Raw genomic sequence first — 20,299 nt, 5'->3', positions numbered from 1 at the left:
AACGGCTCTCTATCCACCGGATGTGTACCAAACTCACTAAAAGTGGCAGTAATAAAGCCTCTCTTGAAAAAGCAAAACCTTGACCCAGAAAATATAAAAAACTATCGGCCTATATCGAATCTCCCATTCCTCTCAAAAATGTTAGAAAACTTCCTGAAAACAAACAATGTATACGAAACGCTTCAGTCTGGTTTTAGACCCCATCATAGCACTGAGACTGCACTTGTGAAGGTGGTAAATTACCTTTTAAAACTTCTTATGGCTGGGTGGCAGTATTGAGTAGCTTGGATGAAAAACTGCCTGCTACTCAGGCTCAGAGGCTAAGATATGCATATTATTAGTATATCTGGATAGAAAACACTCAGAAGTTTCTAAAACTGTTTGAATGATGTCTGTGAGTATAACAGAACTCATAAGGCAGGCAAAAACCTGAGAAAAAATCCAACCAGGAAGTGGGAAATCTAAGGTTTGTAGGTTTGCCTATCCAATATACAATGGGATATTGGTAATTTTGCACTTCCTAAGGCTTCCACTAGATGTCAACAGTCTTTAAAACATTGTTTGATGCTTCTACTGTGAAGAATGAGGGAAGGAGAGCTCTTTGAGTCAGGTGTCTGGCACGAGCTGAACATGCGCGGTCACGTGAGAGCGACCTGTTTCCATCGCATTTCTGAAGAAAAAGGAATTCTCCGGTTGAAACATTATTGAAGATTTATGTTCAAAACATCCTAAAGATTGATTCTATACATCGTTTGACAATTTTCTACGAACTGTAATGGAATTGTTTGACTTTTCGTCTGAACTGCGCGTCATGAATGTGGATTACTGGACTGAACGCGCGAACAAAATGAAGGTATTTGGACAAAATGATAGACTATATCGAACAAAACAAACATTTATTGTGGAACTGGGATTCCTGGGAGTGCATTCTGATGAAGATCATCAAAGGTAAGTGAATATTTATGATACTATTTCTGACTTCTGTTGACTCCAAAAAATGGCGGATATCTTTATGGCTTATTTGGGCTCTGTACTCAGATTATAGCATGGTGTGCTTTTTCCGTAAAGTTTTTTGGAAATCTGACACAGCGGTTGCATTAAGGAGAAGTTTATCTAAAGTTCCATGTTTAATACTTGTATCTTTTATCAATGTTTATTATGAGTATTTCTGTAAATTGATGTGGCTCTCTGCAAAATCACCGGATGTTTTGGAAGCAAAACATTACTGAACATAACGCGCCAATGTAAACTGAGATTTTTGGATATAAATATGAACTTTATCGAACAAAACATACATGTATTGTGTAACATGAAGTCCTATGAAGATCATCAAAGGTTAGTGATTCAATCTATCTCTATTTCTGATTTTTGTGACTCCTCTCTTTGGCTGGAAAAATGGCTGTGTTTTGCTGTGAATAGGTGCTGACCTAACATAATCGTTTGTGGTGCTTTCACCGAAAAGCCTATTTGAAATCGGACACTGTGGTGGGATTAACAAGAAGTGTATCTTTAAAATGGTGTAAAATACTTGTATGTCTGAGGAATTTTAATTATGAGATTTCTGTTGTTTTGAATTTGGCGCCCTGCACTTTCACTGGCTGTTGTCATATCGATCCCGTTAACGGGATCTCAGCCGTAAGAAGTTAATGGCGTCAGACCGAGGCTCTGCATCTGTCCTCGTGCTCCTAGACCTTAGTGCTGCTTTTGATCCTATCGATCACCACATTCTTTTGGAGATTGGAAACCCAAATTTGTCTACACGGACAAGTGCTGGCCTGGTTTAGATCTTATCTGTCGGAAAGATAACAGTTTATCTCTGTGGATGGTTTGTCCTCTGACAAATCAACTGTAAATTTCGGTGTTCCTATCTAGAGTATTTATCCTGTCTTATCCAGTGTCCTGTGTGAATGCAAGTATGCTCTCTCTTTCTCTCTCTCGGAGGACCTGAGCCCTAGGGCCCTGCCTCAGGACTACCTGGCCTGATGACTCCTTGCTGTCCCCAGTCCACCTGGCCGTGCTGCTGCTCCAGTTTCAAATGTTCTGCCTGCGGCTATGGAACCCTGACCTGTTCACCGGACATGCTACCCGTCTCAGACCTGCTGTTTTCAACTCTCTAGAGACAGCAGGAGCGGTAGAGATACTCTGAATGATCGGCTATGAAAAGCCAACTGACATTTACTCCTGAGGTGCTGACCTATTGCACCCTCGACAACCACTGTGATTATTATTATTTGACCCTGCTGGTCATCTATGAACATTTGAACATCTTGGCCATGTTCTGTTATAATCTCCCCCCGGCATAGCCAGAAGAGGACTGGCCACCCCTCATAGCCTGGTTCCTCTAGGTTTCTTCCTAGGTTCTGGCCTTTCTAGGGAGTTTTTCCTAGCCACCGTGCTTCTACACCTGCTTTGCTTGCTGTTTGGGGTTTTAGGCTGGGTTTCTGTACAGCACTTTGTGACATCGGGTGATGTAAGAAGGTTTTTATAAATAAATTTGATTGATTGACTGATATTAGACCACATGCCTTGAGCAGAGCAATGAGGAGGCCGGCGCTGACCAGGAAGGGCACCAGGCTGCTGATGAACCAGCTGACCCACAGCTGGCCTGTACCAAGCCCCATGATCCTCATGGTCTCCTTGAGCCGCGCCTCCTTTTCGTACACCACGCCCTTGATGATCATGGCCACCGAGTAGATCCACGCCAGCGTCATGAATAGGGGCAGCGAGCGGTTCAGCACTCGTAGGAAACTGGAGGAGGGATAGAAGAAAAGAGAAGGTAAGGAGGGAAGAGAGGTATGGGTGAGTAATAGATAGTATGTGAAAACGTTTCATAGAGCATGAAAAAAAGGAAAAGTTAAGAGTGAGAGGAGGATGGGTGGGGAAAAAAGTTGATAAGGAGGTTGGGGAGGTTTGAGTCCTACTCACACGTCATCCACGTAGCAGGGGTAGGGCATCTGCTGGATGTAGAGGCCAGTGTACTGCTCCACACCACTCAGCACACGGGCCACAGCTCTCTCCACCAGGTCCTGTACGTACACAAAGCCCCCCCAGATGTAGCGCATGTCACTGAAGGGGTCCGCTGCTGGGCCCGGGTCCCAGAACCTGGGGGGGGGAAACATTCCCATGAACATTATATTGGTATTGTAATGCAGCAGCACCATGGTTGTATCTAAAGCAATAGTGGAAGTCTATCAGGGGATAATGTACCCACAATTATTTTAGGCAGGGGGCAACAGAGCAAGCCAGGGTTACCAGCCCTCATTCTTTGTATCAGCAACTCAACTGACACCTCGACTAACCGGTGCCCCGACACATTGACTCTGTACCGGTAGCCCCTGTATACACCCTCGCTACTGTTATTTTACTGCTGTTCTTTAATTATTTGTTACTTTTAACTTAACACTTATTGGTTAAGGGCTTGTAAGTAAGCATTTCACTGTAATGTCACCTGTTGTATTCGGCACGTGACTTCTCACCACGGTCGGTCGGATGGTCCAGCAGTCGCGCTTGTACGAGCGTTGCCACACTCCCGGAATCCAACAGAATGTGGCTGTTATGACCGTTGACTTTCAACGGGACCATGGGTGCTGGTGGTTCGCTGTGGGCCCAACAGGAGGTGACGTAGTTTATTGCATGGCACGCTGATGACATCGACTCCTCTCGAACCGGCAATTCCATGCGAGGTGTTCCCGGGCGCCACACTCAAACACCTCCTTTAGTCTTCATCCACCTGGGGTCGTCGGCGGAGGGTCGACTCTCCAACCTGCTGTCTCTCCGCGGGTCTGCAGTCCTTTAGCCTGGCTGACTGTCGGATTGGGGAGTACAGTGGTGGGGTCCCCTTCGACGGTTCCCGGCCTCGGCCTGCATTCCCTTCAGCAGGGCCTCAGTATTCTGGTGGGTCTCCACGGCTCCCAAGAGGTCCAAGGTCTGGGGCGTGCATAGGCTCACCGCCCTCTTCATGTCGTAAGGTAGCACCCGAAAGAAGGGATCCATGACCACTTTGTCGATAACGGGGAGGGTGGCTATGTCGGTTAGGAGTCATGCTCTGGTGATGTGCAGTAGGTCGCTCATCTGGGCTCGGGGGGAAGCTTCGGTCACGAACCTCCAGTTGTGGACCAGTTGGGCCTGACGTGCCAGGCTGTACCCGTAGCGGCTGAGTACCTCACTCGAGACAGTCATAGTTTGCCGCCTGTTCGGTGTTGAGGTCATAATACGCCTTTTGGGCGTCTCCGGACAGGAACGGGGCCTTGGGCCATCCATCCCGGAGTGTCTGTTCGAACGTGCAGAGGTAGATCTCGATGTCGCCATCCTCCGCTTGACTAAGAACTGATTAGGATGAGATTCGGTCTGTGTTTCTCCTCACAGCTTCCTGACTTCCTCCAGCAGGCACTCCAGCAGGCACTACAGAGGGTAGTGCGTACAGCCCAGTACATCACTGGGGCCAAGGTTCCTGCCATCCAGGACCTCTATACCAGGCGGTGTTAGAGGAAGGCCCTACAAATTGTCAGACTCCAGCCACCCTAGTCATAGACTGTTCTCTCTGCTACCGCACAGCAAATGGTACAGAAGCGCCAAGTCTAGGTCCATAAGACTCCTGAACAGCTAATCAAATGGCTACTCAGACTATTTGCATTCCCCCTCTTTTAAACTGCTGCAACTCTGTTTATTATCTATGCATAGTCACTACCTACATGTACATATTACCATAATTACCTCGACTAACTGGTGCCCCCGCACATTGACTCTGTACCGGTAGCCTCTGTATACAGCCTCGCTACTGTTATTTTACTGCTGTTCTTTAATTATTTGTTACTTTTATTTTTTACTTAACACTTATTGGTTAAGGGCTTGTAAGTAAGCATTTCACTGTAAGGTCTACACCTGTTGTATTCGGCACATGACAAACATAGTTTGATGACCCAAAATACAACCAATAGCATTGTTCATATCAAACATTCCCCTCAGTGAGTTTACCTGTCCTTGATCTTGTTGGTGCGTGCGACATCGTCAATGTCCATGCGGATCTTGTAGGTGACATGAGGGGGCAGACCGGGTAAAGACGTGTTGGGAAGGAGGAACACTATCCCAGCCCAGAACTCTCTCTCTTCCAGCAGCTCCAAGGCCCTGTCAATCATCTGTCCCTCTGTGGCAGCACCCTCCAGCTTGTTCAGGGAGAAACACTGAAGGATAACAAGGACATGAGTAACGTTACAGTACAAAACAATGTACAAGATAAACATAATGTCACTCAATGTGAGGGAATGGGTGAAGTTATACACGCTGTAATAACTACATACACAATGGCTGAAACCACAACTGTAGACTAGTGAAGCTAACTCAGACACAATGCCAATGAGGACTTCTAATTCAGTGGTAGAACAACTAAACTAATTAGACTAATTAACGGTTAAGTAAAAGTTACACTAATCATGGCCTTGACAAGCTCTTCAGAACCAGGGTTGTTGATCACTGATCTACAATACGCAGCATAGATGGTTGATTAAGAGGAGGGGTAGCTACCTGGGTAACTTGAGCCAGAGTGGTGATGGTGTTGTTTAGGTCGGAGTACACGTCCAGCCAGGTAGGGGGCGCTCCTTCTTTCCTGGGTTCATTGGGCGTGGACAAGAAGCGGGCAATGCGCTTGGCTGTCCAGGAAGTGTTCTCCAGCTGCAGATTAACCAACACGGCCACCTCCGGCCGCCTCAGCAGATCCTGTCACACAGAGGAAGTGACACGGTTGGCCAAAGCTGCCAAATGAGGAGGATTTCAATGGCGAAGGCCAGACTAGAAATAGTACCACTCTCACGAGGGAGGCTCTAATTTCTAGAAGTTCTGGCTTGCTGGGTCCTATGGCTCTTCATATACACAACATACAATAATAATAATAGTGACCATGCACTTTGGTTGCGACGTCATAGCTACAGACACACAGTATTCACGATTGCATTTTCTTAATCAAGACATCTCCAGGTTTGTTGGCATTTTTAATGTGTGCAGTACCTGCAGCAGCTGTATCTCCACACTACTCTCCATGTAGGTCTTGATACCAGGTGCCACCTCCATCCAGGCACCATTCAGCTCCTCTAGGATCTGCAAGTCCTGGAAGGTCTTGTTCACCTACGAGTGAAGACAGGGATCATAGAATAAAACCGAAAATATTTCATGAATTTTTTTATTTATTACAAACATAGAGCTAAGAGAAAATTGTATAACACCAATAAATACAGAGCGAATGGTATGAGTGTGAAAAGACAAGAGGCTTGATGTACCTCTTTCATGACATCGCGTACGGCAGGGGTGTCTGGTGTGTACAGCAGTTTGCCAATAAACAGGGGCTTGATCCCTCGCCACACGATGCGAGACAGTGGGTTGGACTCCAGGCTCTGGATCAAGCTTTTACAGTACGGGGCTGGGAGAACCAACACAACACCCATGTTAAGTAGGTTGTCGGCTCATCAGCTCACCACTTATTGTAAACAATACACCTTTTGAACGTACATCAATTCATCCACCATCCAAAAAGAAGAAAACACATGTCAATCTAATTATCAAATCCCCTTTCATCCAAGATGATCTACAGTTATGCTAGTTTTGATTTTCATTAGTATTAGCTAATGCTATCACACATAAACCCTATAGATATCTAGTGAACTTTGAAATCTTTCTCTCACTGGTGACGTTGTCCTTGTCCATGTCGTTGTCCTCAGTGCCGTTCTTGCCCAGGAAGGACTTGATGTCGTTGTCCTCGTACCAGTTGAGTGAAGGGATCCTCTCGCCGCCCACCTCAGGGTGGCCACACATAATCCTGGAGAAGGCCCTGAAGCTCTCCCGTGGCAGGGTCGAACGGTTCTCTGGCGAGAGCAGACGCAGCTCCGAGTTCAACTCCCTAAAGCTAGCGAGAGAGGACAGCTAGCGGGAAAAAAAGAGCGAGTAAGAGAGAAAAGAGGAAAAAGAAAGGAGAGAGCGAAGAAAGGCGAAGGGGAGATGCAACATTAATGGATTTTCCTGCAGGCGGGTGTGAAGCATTGTTTTGCTAATACTGAGTGAGAATGTGTTTTAGGCAGTGTCACAAAGCTATCAAGGCAGGTATTCAAGTTGAACGGCTAATTATCTCATTCTCATTTACCTAAGAAATATAAGAAAGAATAGAAGGTGGTATTCTTACGTCATCCATGAGTACTGCCAACTCCTTGGACACGGAGGTGACCGCTTGACTGATGACCCGGAGGTCACCGGCGTTGGCCCTCAGTCTGTCTCTCTGAGGGAGGAAAGTAGAGCCAGGATTAACCTTAGGATTTAGCTCGATCTGTTATCCACATCTAGAGACTGAAGATTGGAGATTCTATTGTGTGCAATGATATTCTATGTTAGTGTTAAGAGTATAATGCTACATTAGCACAAATGCTATAGTAAATTAGCTTTCTAAAAACCTTCAAACAGTTGAATTCCCCAATAGAAATTAATTGAGCTCACCTAAACATTTCTAATTAAAGCCACATAATTGCAGAGGGTCCGCTCATATAATAATCTAATCCAAAAGTAAATGGCCAAACTGAACAAGCAATTTACTCCACATTTCTTATAAAATTCCGTGGATTATATAGGACAGACTATTATTTTCCACTGCTACTGTGAATTAAGTGCATATTTAGAAAGCGCTTTAATGTAGTCCCTGTAACTAAAGTCTTTTGGAAGGTGGATGATAGACAGATGCTCTTAGCTTGTTCACAGCTAAGAACATGACACAGCAGTTGATTCATTAACTTCATGCATACAGTACTTGATTCTTGGAAGACAATAAAAAGCACCTGTTGTCAGGTAGAATTAATCTATAAAAGAACAAGCAGACATACTATGCGACCCATTGTTATAGCATAGAAAAATGTATTTTCCTCCAAGAGTGGCTGAATATTTTTGTACATCAAGTTAATTTACATGCACTTCGATAGGAAAACAGCAATATATTTTTCCTTTCACAACAACATGAACAGCCACAGACAGAGAGTGTGCGACCTCAACTGACCGTGAAGAACTTGCTGAAGTCCAGCTGGGAGAGGAAGAGCTGCTCTGCTTGCTGCAGGGTGTCGGCTGGGATGGCACAGAGCTGGCTCTGCAGCTCCGCCATAGAATCCTCTTGATCTACAGTGAGGAACTGGCTCAGCACAGTGGCATTGCACACAATGTCCTTCAGCATCACCCCAGTGCCTGCCAGAGACACCTACAAATCAAATCAAATTGTATTGGTCACATACACATATTTAGCAGATGTTAATGCGGGTGTAGCGAAATGCTGTGTTCCTAGCTCCAAGAGTGCAGTAATATATATCTAATATAATATCTAACAGTTCACAAAAATACACACAAATCTAAAAGAAAAATAATGGAATTAAGAAATATATAAATATTAGAACGAGCAATGTCGGAGAGGCATTGACTAAAATACAGTAGATACATATGAAATGAGTAAATATGTAAACATTATTAATGTGACTAGTGTTCCATTATTAAAGTGGCCAGTGATTCCAAGTCTACATAGGGTAGCAGCCTCTAACGTGGGAGGTTTAGTAACCAGGTGGTAGCCGGCTAGTGATGGCTATTTAACAGTCTGATGGCCTTGAGATAGAAGCTGTTTTTCAGTCTCTCGGTCCCAGCTTTGATTCACCTGTACTGACCTCGCCTTCTGGATGATAGCGGGGTGAACAGGCAGTGGCTCTGGTGGTTGATGTCCTTGATGATCTTTTTGGCCTTCCTGTGACATCGGGTGCTGTAGGTGTCCTGGAGGGCAGGCAGCGTGCCCCTGGTGATGCGTTGGGCAGACCGCACCACCCTCTGGAGAGCTCTGCGGTTGCGGGCGGTGCAGTTGCCGTACCAGGCGGTGATACAGCCCGACAGGATGCTCTCAATTGTGCATATGTAAAAGTTTGTGAGGGTCTTCGGGGCCAAGAAAAATTTCTTCAGTATCCTGAGGTTGAAGAGGCGCTGTTGCGCCTTCTTCACCACACTGTCTGTGTGGGTGGACCATTTCAGATCGTCAGTGATGTGTACGCCGAGGAACTTGAAGCTTTCCACCTTATCCACTGCGGTCCCGTCGATGTAGATAGGGGTGTGCTCCCTCTGCGTTTTCCTGAAGTCCAAGAACAGCTCCTTCGTTTTGTTGACGTTGAGGGAGAGGTTATTTTCCTGGCACCACTCCACCAGGGCCCTCACCTCCTCCCCGTAGGCTGTCTCGTCATTGTTGGTAATCAGGCCTACTATGGTTGTGTCATCTGAAAATTTTATGATTGCGTTGGAGGCGTGTGGCCACGCAGTCATGGGTGAACAGGGAGTACAGGAGGGGGTTGAGTATGCACCCTTGTGGGGCCCCTGTGTTGAGGATCAGCGAAGTGGAGGTTTTGTTTCCTACCTTCACCACCTGGGGGCGGCCCATCAGGAAGTCTAGGACCAAGTTGCACAGGGCGGGGTTCAGACCCAGGTCCCCGAGCTTGATGATGAGCTTGGAGGGTACTATGGTGTTGAAGGCTGAGCTATAGTCAATGAACAGCATTCTTACATACTGTAGGTATTTCTCTTGTCCACAGAGATACATGTGGTCAAGAAGATACCCAAAGACACAGATGTAAAACAAGTGGTCCCGTGTGGCTCAGTTGGTTGAGAATGGTGCTTGCAACTTCAGGGTTGTAGGTTTGATTTCCACGAGGGACCATTATGAAATTGTATACACTCACTACTGTAAGTTGCTCTGGACTGTCTGCTAAATAATGTAAGTAGGCGTGTATATAGTCAGGTTTATGTTCACCGCTGATTCAATTAGTTTTTTTTTCTGTGCATACTACCTTGGTTGAACTCATGAGATACTTTTAGCCTGACTGGGAGTTAACATGTGGTTTAATGCAGTGCTTACCACCTGAAAGTTCAGGCGAGCCCTGAACAGCTGGTCTAGGGCAGAGGGAGACAGGCTGCCATTGGTCAGGAGAAAGTTGGAGAAGGTCTGATTGGCTCGCAGGTATTCTCCCACAGGAAGATCTATAACGCAAACAAAAAACATGAATCAGGACATAACAGGACAACAAAACAGCACAGACAGACAGACACTTGACACTTCATTGTTTTCTCCTGTTTGAGACAATCCACAAAGAGAATTTGCGGACTGCAATGCTCTGATCCGTATTCACTGTCTCAAGACAGCCACATACTTGGCCAGGCGCCTGGCCTCTCTCCAAGTCTCCGTATAGTATCTAGAAGGTCCTGAAAGCCAGAGAAGGCTGTCTGGTTGCCACTGTAGGACAGGATTGTCTGCGAGTCCACTAAGAGTCGAGAGAGTCTGCAGGAGGAAAAAAACACTTGGGGTGAGATGGAGAGATAAAACAGATTTATGGATTGGTTGTTATACAATTAAAGCTTCATATCAAACAACTCAGTGGCATGCAGTAGGGTTGGAAGTCAACTCCAATTCAGTTTAAATAAAAAATAAACATGTTGAAATGTTCTGATTCCAACACATGCCCTAAATCATTTACCGGTACTTTAATTGTATCACATAATCTGGCTTAGAACACTTTTATCAGAAAACATTGAAACAGAACTGGCCCAAATCCCTGATGTTCAACAACCACCAATTAAGTACTTTGGCCACACACAAATACACTGCAGTTCACCCACATGGAGTTGTCAAAGTTGCCCACCCGCCCTGGGGTCTCCCCCTGAGTGGGGTTGTGGAAGCAGGGGTTGTTGATGTTGCAGATGATCCCCTGAACCCATGGCAGGGTGCCTGCTGAGGGAAGTGCCTTGTTGGGGAAATGACCTGGAATCACACACACACACACACACACACACACACACACACACACACACACACACACACACACACACACACACACACACACACACACACACACACACACACACACACACACACACACACACACACACACACACACACACACACACACACACACACACACACACACACACACACACGTTAGATGTGGGATTGACCTGAGACATGCAAAACACTGTTGAACTGTTGCCCAGTTCCTGTGATAGATTTTGATGTGTGTAATAATCACACTCCTTTCAACACAGTAAGATTGGCCTAGTCTCTGAGATGTCTGTCAGAACATTGTTAATCCAATGAGTCCCACCTTCAAACCCCTTTTAAACATTGTGTGTTTGAACTACAGACAATCAGAATCGCACATAGCTGCTGTCACATACACCACACAATTGTCACTGACTAGTTGGATATTCATTTCCCACTGAGAAAACAATTTCTGTACTTACAGCATTCATATACATTCATTTTTATCAGGTTTTTGCTTTGGCTAATCTTATTTTTATTGACATTTGTCAATAAAGCTCATGAATGCATGTCTATGTCAAATTGTGTTGTGTTCTACTTGTTGCCCTGGTTGTCCTGAAAAGAAAAGGGTAAACCACTTCATTGTGAGGCTAAATATAAGGTCTGGACATGCAGATACATTTATTTGCTATTTTATTAGGATCCCCATTAGCTGTTGCAAAAGCAGCAGCTACTCTTCCTGGGGTCCACACAAAACATAATAGACAAGAACAGCTCAAAGACAGAACTAAATAAAAAAACGATTTTAAAAAAGTCACACGCAGTCTATGTATCAATACATACACAAACTATCTAGGTCAAATAGATAAATTTAAAGCTCATTTTTGCTGGGGTCTCGAGACTGATAGGATTCATGTGAGAGGAAACCAGTCATGATGTGAACCATGGACAAATGTAAACACTGAGATTGAGCTAAAATACATACAATGTTACGACTGTGAAATTGACCCACTGCATGACAAGAGTCCACAAATAAGCAAGATGACGATCAAGAGCAGAACAGGCTGGAAAAAGTCTGGCGGCACCCAGAATCACTCTCACCTAGCTAATCAGCTTATGTGGTTGGCTGGAAATTTCTGAGGCAGGGAGGGAGAGCTTAACCTGTGTGTTACAGCAGAGCTGGTAGGCAGTTGACACGAGAGCAACACTGTCAACACAAGAGTAGAATGACTGATGGGCACTCACATTGGCTCTGTTTGTAGGGAGGATGAGAGTGACGCACTGAGATGAGGATGAGGAAGAGGAACAGAGGCCAGACCAGCTCGATAATCAACTGGACCTGGAGGGAGGGAGGGATTACATCATCACACACATTAGGCTAATAGTGGCTAGTAGCTACCACTGCCTTTGATGCCTGCCTTATGTTAGGAGTCTTAAGACCATGGATTGCACCTGTAGCTTAATGGTCAAAAAGGCCTAAGTAATTTGTTACATCATGGATATCAATTTCATTCATGATTAAAAAGGGGACATGGTCAATAGGAACGTTAGAATCAGAAGTGGTACATAGAGACATGTTGGCTTTACATAAGTGGTACACACATACATGTTTGCTCTTTATAAATTGGGGTACATTGAGACATGTTGGCTCTTAATATCCTAATCTCATCTGTTAATGTGATGTAGGGCCAACTACTGAACACGTGCCAGTTCAGTTCCCACCTTGTTCCTCCTGCGGTAAGTGATGTTCTTCCAGAGCAGGAGCAAGAGCTGAGTCCCGATCCCCATGTTGTGCTGCAAGGTGCTACCAAGCCATAGTGCAGCACTATAGGAACAAAACATGAGGGAGAGCAGTTGGACACCTGTGTCTTGACTAAAAAAGTATTTTCTGACCAAAGAAAATGAACTAAACAACAGCAGTGTGAGCACCTCCACTTGGAAATTTAAAATTAGCCAAAAAATTGGGATATTTGCCACAGTACATAGCTAATTCAGGTGCAGACGGGAGCACACTGTCCTGTAAGTCCCACATCCTCACAGGGAGTCTGAAGACACTGATAGATCCCGACAGGCCAGCTTAATCCAGACAATAAACATTCTCTTTTAACAAACATCTGTACTTCACAGATGCAGTGTAGCTTCAGTTGGAAAACTTTGAGTAATGTCATCTAATGCGGGATAAATATTTAACAAAAACAATGAAATAGCATGAAGATGAGGGTACTATGCTATTATGTCACAGAGGAGAAAACATGAATCTGCTCAGGACTCCTCCTAGGTTGATCCTGCAATCCTCATTATCCCAATTGGTTTACGTGATTCTGAGATTTCTAAATTAACTTTTGCTGAACAAATGCTTCCACGTCTTATCATTTGTTGATAAACAGCATTATGTCATCTAAATTAATTCACCAGCAAACAGGTGTGATTTCACTTGCAAATTCACCTCCCTCATTTTTCATAGGCCTATCCCTAGTGCCAAGCTATTATGTGTGCATTCATCTGTGTACAACGATGCACTTTATCCGCAGTAAACCTTTATAACATGCTCATTATCATAATGTGCAAATAAATGAATACATGCTCAATAAGTTCCTTTTCTTTAAACATCTCCACAACAACCAGATCAAAATGGTAAGGCTGATGTCAGACATGGAATTGACTATATGAAACACAATTCAATTGAGAACCCAGATGGGGCCTGGATGAATGACACTAGTAGAGATAGAGCAGTAGAGATACTCTGAATGACCGGCTATGAAAAGCCAACTGACATTTACTCCTGAGGTGCTGACCTATTGCACCCTCAACAACCACTGTGATTATTATTATTTGACCCTGCTGGTCATCTATGAACATTTGAACATCTTGGCCATGTTCTGTTATAATCTCCACCCGGCACAGCCAGGAGAGGACTGGCCACCCCTCATAGCCTGGTTCCTCTCTAGGTTTCTTCCTAGGTTCTGGCCTTTCTAGGGAGTTTTTCCTAGCCACCGTACATTGCTTGCTGTTTGGGGTTTTAGGCTGGGTTTCTGTACAGCACTTTGAGATATCAGCTGATGTAAGAAGGGCTTTCTAAATAAATTTGATCTGAAATTTGATTTGACTAGAGGTCGGAAGACAAATAGGCCTACCCCCATAGAGAATATTAACTGACCTGGGCTAAAATTATATACCGCACCCTAAAATGAATAAGAGAGACATTACTAAATGTTTGACAATGGATGACCACATATTTTGAAAGTATTCTCAACATTTCACACAATTTGGGTTACACACCTGAGAAAGAACGTATGTCAACAACATTCCATACCAGGCAATGCTACACAGCGATCACTCAAATGTAGGCTAACACGTTCATTACTAATGAATTCAATTCAAATTAAGGTCTTAATCAAATTATAACTAAATTAAATGTAATCATTTACAGGGCTATATACCAGTGTTATTCATTCAAACAAGTCAGCAATTTTTTTTTTTTTTTTAAATGTTCATATAATCAAACTATAAAAGCAGACAAATAATTATGTAACATTAAAATAAATGACTGGTTATACACGTTATCATAGCTACAAAAATGTACACACTATAACAATTGTACATGCACTTCTCCCAAAGTGATGCTAACGTGTTTGGGATAAAGCAGCCTACGCAGTATTAAGGATTAAATTAGGTAATTTAGCCGAAAGAGAGGCATCCCGGGACAATAATGTAATAGGCTCACCTTTTGCATGAATGACAATATTCCTATTTATCAGTGTAGATGTACCAAATAAGTATTTTCGGTACCGCATTGACGTAAACTCTGTGTGTGTGTGTGTGTGTTTCTCATGTGTTTGTAATTGGAGATGAAATCTACAGACTGCACGCCCACTGGTGGATGTTTATTGGCTAAAGGAGGATTATGACAGAGGTTACAGAAACCGGTTTCCTGTCTCATTGGTTGCAACACCGTCAATTCTACCGCTACCAAAGTACACAAATGAAGTTGATTGGCCAGGAGTATGACACGTACAGTGTTACACAAGGTCGATTACTACTACATAATATTGGTCTCTTTCAGAATGATCCATAAGTATTACCCTGCGAATCATTACCTGAAGAAACTCAAAAAATACATTAACATTGATTGTACTTTTTGTGTTGAGCACCAGAAACAGTTTCGCATTTATTTCGGCATTGTCTACATGTAAAACAATTATGGAAAGATATTCACAGTTTTATAATTGTTAATATTCTTGTTGACTATAGTTTTTTTATGGGATAATGTGCTGCTCGGTTTCCTTAATCATAATAAAGATAAAGAAAAACAATTTTACCTCATAAATCTAATTGTGCTAATGGAAAAATGTAATATTCATAAATGTAAATTCACTAATAAAAAAACACTTCTGTGTTTTCTATAAGGAATTCGAGCAGTACATTAAGACCATTCAACATTCTTCTAATAAGAAAGCTGTTAAAGCAATCAATATGTGTGCTTCTTTTAAGGTCTTTGTATAATCTGTAATTTGTTATATCCCCTAGAATATGTTATCATTGTCTAGTTGTGTACGTCTTGTATGTATACAGACTTTTCTACATTATCATATTTTATTTTATTTTTTTAACTACTACATAATAATAACAGAAAAAGGTAGGGGAATACATTTTTAGGTGTAGAGTAAAGCAATATAACCCAACATTTCAAAACTAAAATTGAGACATGTATAGACGGTTTACAAATATTTTAGAGGCTGTAACAATTCTCGTCTGGTGAAGGAGAAGAGGACCAAAATGCAGCGTGGTAAGTGTTCGTCATAATTTAATTGAAAACTGAACACTACACAAAATAACAACGAGGAGAAAACGAAACAGTTCTGCAAGGTGAACAGACAGACACTACACAGAAAATAAACACCCACAACCAAAATGGGGAAAACAGGCTACCTAAGTATGATTCTCAATCAGAGACAACGATCGACAGCTGCCTCTGATTGAGAACCATACCAGGCCAAACACAGAAATATAACATAGAAAAAAGAACATAGACTACCCACCCCAACTCACGCCCTGACCAACATAACACAAGGACATAAAAAAGGAACTAAGGTCAGAACGTGACAGTACCCCCCCCCCCCCCCCCCAAAGGTGCGGACTCCGGCCGCAAAACCTGAACCTATAGGGGAGGGTCTGGGTGGGCGTCTGTCTGGCGCGGGACGTGGACCCCACCATAGTCTTTGCCCGCTTAAGTGGCGCCTTTGGAGCTGCGACCCTCGCCGCCGACCTCGGACTGGGGACCCTTGCAGCGGGCCCCGAATAGATGGGAGACTCCGGCAGCGCCGGACAGGCGGGAGACTCTGGCGGCGCCGTAGTGAAGGGCGACTCCGGCAGCTCCTGACTGACGGGCGGCTCCGGCAGCTCCTGACAGACGGGCGGCTCCGGCAGCTCAGGACAGACGGGCGGCTCCGGCAGCTCAGGACAGACGGGCGGCTCCGGCAGCTCAGGACAGACGGGCGGCTCCGGCAGCTCAGGACAGACGGGCGGCTCCGGCAGCTCAGGACAGACGGGCGGCTCCGGCAGCTCAGGACAGACGGGCGGCTCCGGCAGCTCAGGACAGACGGGCGGCTCCGGCAGCTCAGGACAGGAGGGAGACTCCGGCAGCTCAGGACAGGAGGGAGACTCCGGCAGCTCAGGACAGGAGGGAGACTCCGGCAGCTCAGGACAGGAGGGAGACTCCGGCAGCTCAGGACAGGAGGGAGACTCTGGAGGCTCCGGACTAGAGGGCGACGCTGGAGGCTCCGGACTCACAGGAGGCTTCGTGCCATGGATCATCACAGGAGGCTTCGTGCCATGGATCATCACAGGAGGCTTCGTGCCATGGATCATCACAGGAGGCGTCGTGCCATGGATCATCACAGGAGGCTTCGTGCCATGGATTATCACTGGAGGCTTCTTGCCATGGATCATCACTGGAGGCTTTCTTGCCATGGATCACCACTGGAGGCTTCTTGCCATGGATCATCACTGGAGGCATCGTGCCCTGGATCATCACTGGAGGCTTCGTGCCATGGATTATTACTGGAGGCTTCGTGCCATGGATTATTACTGGAGGCTTCTTGCCATGGATCATCACTGGAGGCTTCGTGCCATGGATCATCACTGGAGGCTTCGTGCCATTGATCATCACTGGAGGCTTCGTGCCATTGATCATCACTGGAGGCTTCGTGCCATTGATCATCACTGGAGGCTTCGTGCCATTGATCATCACTGGAGGCTTGGCTCTGGGAGAAGGCACAGGACTCACCAGGCTGGGGAGACATGCAGGAGGCCTTGTCCTTGGCCAAGGCACAGGATGCACTGGACCATGGAGGCGCACTGGCGGTCTCGAGCGCAGAGCTAGCACCACTCGTCCTGGCTGGATCCCCCCTGTAGCCCGGCAAGTGCGGGGAGTTGGAACAGGCGAACTGTGTTGGCGAACTGGAGACACCGTGAGTAGGGCTGGTGCAGTATACCCCGGGCCGAGGAGACGCACTGGAGACCAGATGCGCTGAGCCGGCATCAGCCCTCCTGGCTCGATGCCCACTCTAGCCCGGCCGATTCGAGGAGCTGCGATGTAGTGCACCGGGCTATGCGTGCGCACTGGGGACACTGTGCACTTCACCGCATAACACGGTGCCTGCCCAGTCACTCTCTCGCCACGGTAAGCACGGGGAGTTGGCTCAGGTCTCCTACCTGAGTCCGCCAATCTACCCGTGTGCCCCCCCAAAAAAATTCTGGGGCTGCCTCTCGTGCCCGTTACCTCGCGCCAATTCCTCGTAGTGGCGCCGCTCCGTTCTAGCTGCCTCCAGCTCCTCTTTCGGACGGCGATACTCCCCCGGCTGTGCCCAGGGTCCTTTGCCGTCCAAAATGTCCTCCCATGTCCAGGAGTCCATGTTCCCACGCTGCTTGGTCCTTTGTTGGTGGGTGTTTCTGTAACGATTCTCGTCTGGTGAAGGAGAAGAGGACCAAAATGCAGCGTGGTAAGTGTTCGTCATAATTTAATTGAAAACTGAACACTACACAAAAATAACAACGAGGAGAAAACGAAACAGTTCTGCAAGGTGAACAGACACTACACAGAAAATAAACACCCACAACCAAAATGGGGAAAACAGGCTACCTAAGTATGATTCTCAATCAGAGACAACGATTGACAGCTGCCTCTGATTGAGAACCATACCAGGCCAAACACAGAAATATAACAACATAGAAAAAAGAACATAGACTACCCACCCCAACTCACGCCCTGACCAACCTAACACAAAGACATAAAAAAGGTACTAAGGTCAGAACGTGACAGTGGCAATATACATTATTTTTACCTGAATTTTATCAGGGAGTAATACTGAGACCAAGGTCTCTTTTACAGATCAGCCTAAATTAAATAAATTACAGAAAATACACATCAATATAAATACAAAACGCAAGCAGAAAATAATAATAATAATCAGTAATAAGATCCTCAGTCAGTTTTCTGAATTACCCTAGAGGCACCGAAACTTCACATTTAAGAACATTTTGAAGATTGCACCTTATTTGTTGAACAAGAAAACTAAAAGCTGATTTACCTAAAACAGTAGAGACTAAAATTTCCAGAGTTAACCATCCCTGAGACCGGGTGTGGTAACTCATATGTCTAAAGTTTAGTAAAGATATTAGGTACAGTGGGACGTTTTGTAAAAGGGCTTTATAAATGAAAACATAGCAATGTATCAACCTATGTGACATCAAAGAGGGTCAACCAACTTTCTAGTAGAGAATGCAGTGAGGAGTACTACAATTGTTGCCCGTAATAAAGCGCAGCACGCTATGATACTGTATCTAACTGCTTTAATGAAGAAGCAGCTGCTTTCATATAGATGAACGATAGGAACGTCGACTGAATAATCTGCTTTCTACTATTCAGCGAGAGGCTAGACCTATAGAAGCCCATTTTTATTCTCAGTTTCTTAACTACTCATCAATATGCTTTTTAAAAGACACCTTTTCATATATCCAGATATTTGTAAGCAGGGACACGATCAATATGGACACAATCCAAAGTACATATGCTTAAATAAGTTATTTCTATGCGCTCTAGAGAACATATACATAGTTTTACCTGCATTCAATACTAATTTCAGGTCAATAAAGTTGTTCTGTAATACAATGAAGGCAGACTGTAGTTTAGATAGAGCCTGGTTAACTATGTGGGCAAAAGCATACACATGTGTCATCGTCATACAAGTGCAGGTTACAATTTTTACAGACTAACAATACAGACTTATGTAAACAGTCAAAAGTACAGGACACAGAATCAACCTCTGCAGGACACCTTTCTTAATATCCAGGAAACCTGATTTAACACCATCAGTAGATACACATTGAGTTCTATCTGTCAGGTCAAAAGCCTCTGAATTAGCAGTGAGTGATCAACAGTATCGAAAGCCTTTAACATCATTTATAACTAGGAACACAGCAGAGATAGTGCTATGACCTGGTCTAAAACCCAACTGATGTACATTTAGAATACATTTCAAAGATAAGAAATATCTTAGCTGAGAATGAATCAAGGAGTCTAATATTTTAGCTAGGCAAGAAAGTAGAAATAGGGTGATAATTATTTAGGTCACCACCTTTGTGAAGGGGGAGTACATGGGCCGCCTTCCAACTTTGGGGATAGTAGCAGATATAATCGTCAGGTTAAAAATATGGGTTAATGATTCAGCAACCAGGGGGGCAGAGCTGCAGCAAAAATGGATCAATCATATCTGCCGCAATGGATTATTTTTTATTTTTTTTTACATAAATCTCAAGCAAGGCATCTAGCACATCACAGAAAACAGAGATTCACTAGAAGTTGACGGGTTAACTGTTGAGTCAGCTAGAGACTGGAAGAGGGAAGAGCAGTCAAGTCAATTAAAGCCCAGTTTCTCTCAAATAAAAAGGCTGGCGAGATAAAATTATGATTAAAAGCATCAGTTATCCAATTCTTCTCAATTATGTTGATAGAGTCAGACCTAACTTGCTTAAGCAGGGAAGAGGAATTTGTACTCTTCAGTGCATTTACTGTTTTCCAAAATTTTGCAGGATCGCCAGAGATAAAAAGTAGCTTGTTTTAGCTTTCTTAAATCGAGATAGTACATCTGTTTCTCAATTGTCTGAAAATTGTTTTGGGGTTCTATACAGAAAGTGTGTATAAAACCTCTATAAATTGTATTTATAATTATATGACAATATTTTATGTTGTCAATAATTCTATTACACAATTTCTGATATATTACATTCCTTACTTTTATCTTCCTGCATAAGTAAAATCAGGATTATGATGCATGCCATTCATTCCAATTAGACTCGTTTGGATTTCTCCCTGATGAATATGGCTGCCATTTTCCCCCCAATTCTGGAACTTTGAGGGTTATTGACATAGCCAATTCTACCTCTATTTTGGCACACAAATTAAGCTGATTGGCCAGGAGTATAACAGGCAGTGTTACACAG

General features: G+C 44.4%; 1 protein-coding gene across 2 annotated transcripts in view; it reads right to left on the bottom strand.

Annotated features, from left to right (window-relative positions):
- The window catches only part of abca7 (ATP-binding cassette, sub-family A (ABC1), member 7), a 51,593-nt gene extending 36,956 nt beyond the window's left edge, over window positions 1-14,637 (bottom strand). For both annotated transcript variants that reach the window (XM_071342691.1, XM_071342692.1), the window contains exons 1-15: window positions 14,523-14,637; window positions 12,521-12,623; window positions 12,044-12,137; window positions 10,660-10,801; window positions 10,194-10,321; window positions 9,902-10,023; window positions 8,024-8,218; window positions 7,166-7,258; window positions 6,672-6,909; window positions 6,270-6,409; window positions 6,001-6,117; window positions 5,521-5,712; window positions 4,975-5,180; window positions 2,926-3,102; window positions 2,526-2,748 (exon numbers count right to left, since the gene is read on the bottom strand). In XM_071342691.1, coding sequence (XP_071198792.1) covers window positions 2,526-2,748; window positions 2,926-3,102; window positions 4,975-5,180; window positions 5,521-5,712; window positions 6,001-6,117; window positions 6,270-6,409; window positions 6,672-6,909; window positions 7,166-7,258; window positions 8,024-8,218; window positions 9,902-10,023; window positions 10,194-10,321; window positions 10,660-10,801; window positions 12,044-12,137; window positions 12,521-12,586 — 2,133 coding nt within the window. In that variant the 5' untranslated portion in view covers window positions 12,587-12,623; window positions 14,523-14,637. The remainder of the gene's footprint in view (window positions 1-2,525; window positions 2,749-2,925; window positions 3,103-4,974; window positions 5,181-5,520; window positions 5,713-6,000; window positions 6,118-6,269; window positions 6,410-6,671; window positions 6,910-7,165; window positions 7,259-8,023; window positions 8,219-9,901; window positions 10,024-10,193; window positions 10,322-10,659; window positions 10,802-12,043; window positions 12,138-12,520; window positions 12,624-14,522) is intronic.
- Window positions 14,638-20,299: the final 5,662 nt, after the last annotated feature.

Source organism: Salvelinus alpinus, chromosome 15 (genome assembly GCF_045679555.1).
Source record: "Salvelinus alpinus chromosome 15, SLU_Salpinus.1, whole genome shotgun sequence".
Taxonomy (NCBI): domain Eukaryota; kingdom Metazoa; phylum Chordata; class Actinopteri; order Salmoniformes; family Salmonidae; genus Salvelinus; species Salvelinus alpinus.
The sequence above is the reverse complement of the archived record's forward strand: the minus strand, read 5'-3'. Positions and strand labels throughout refer to the sequence as shown.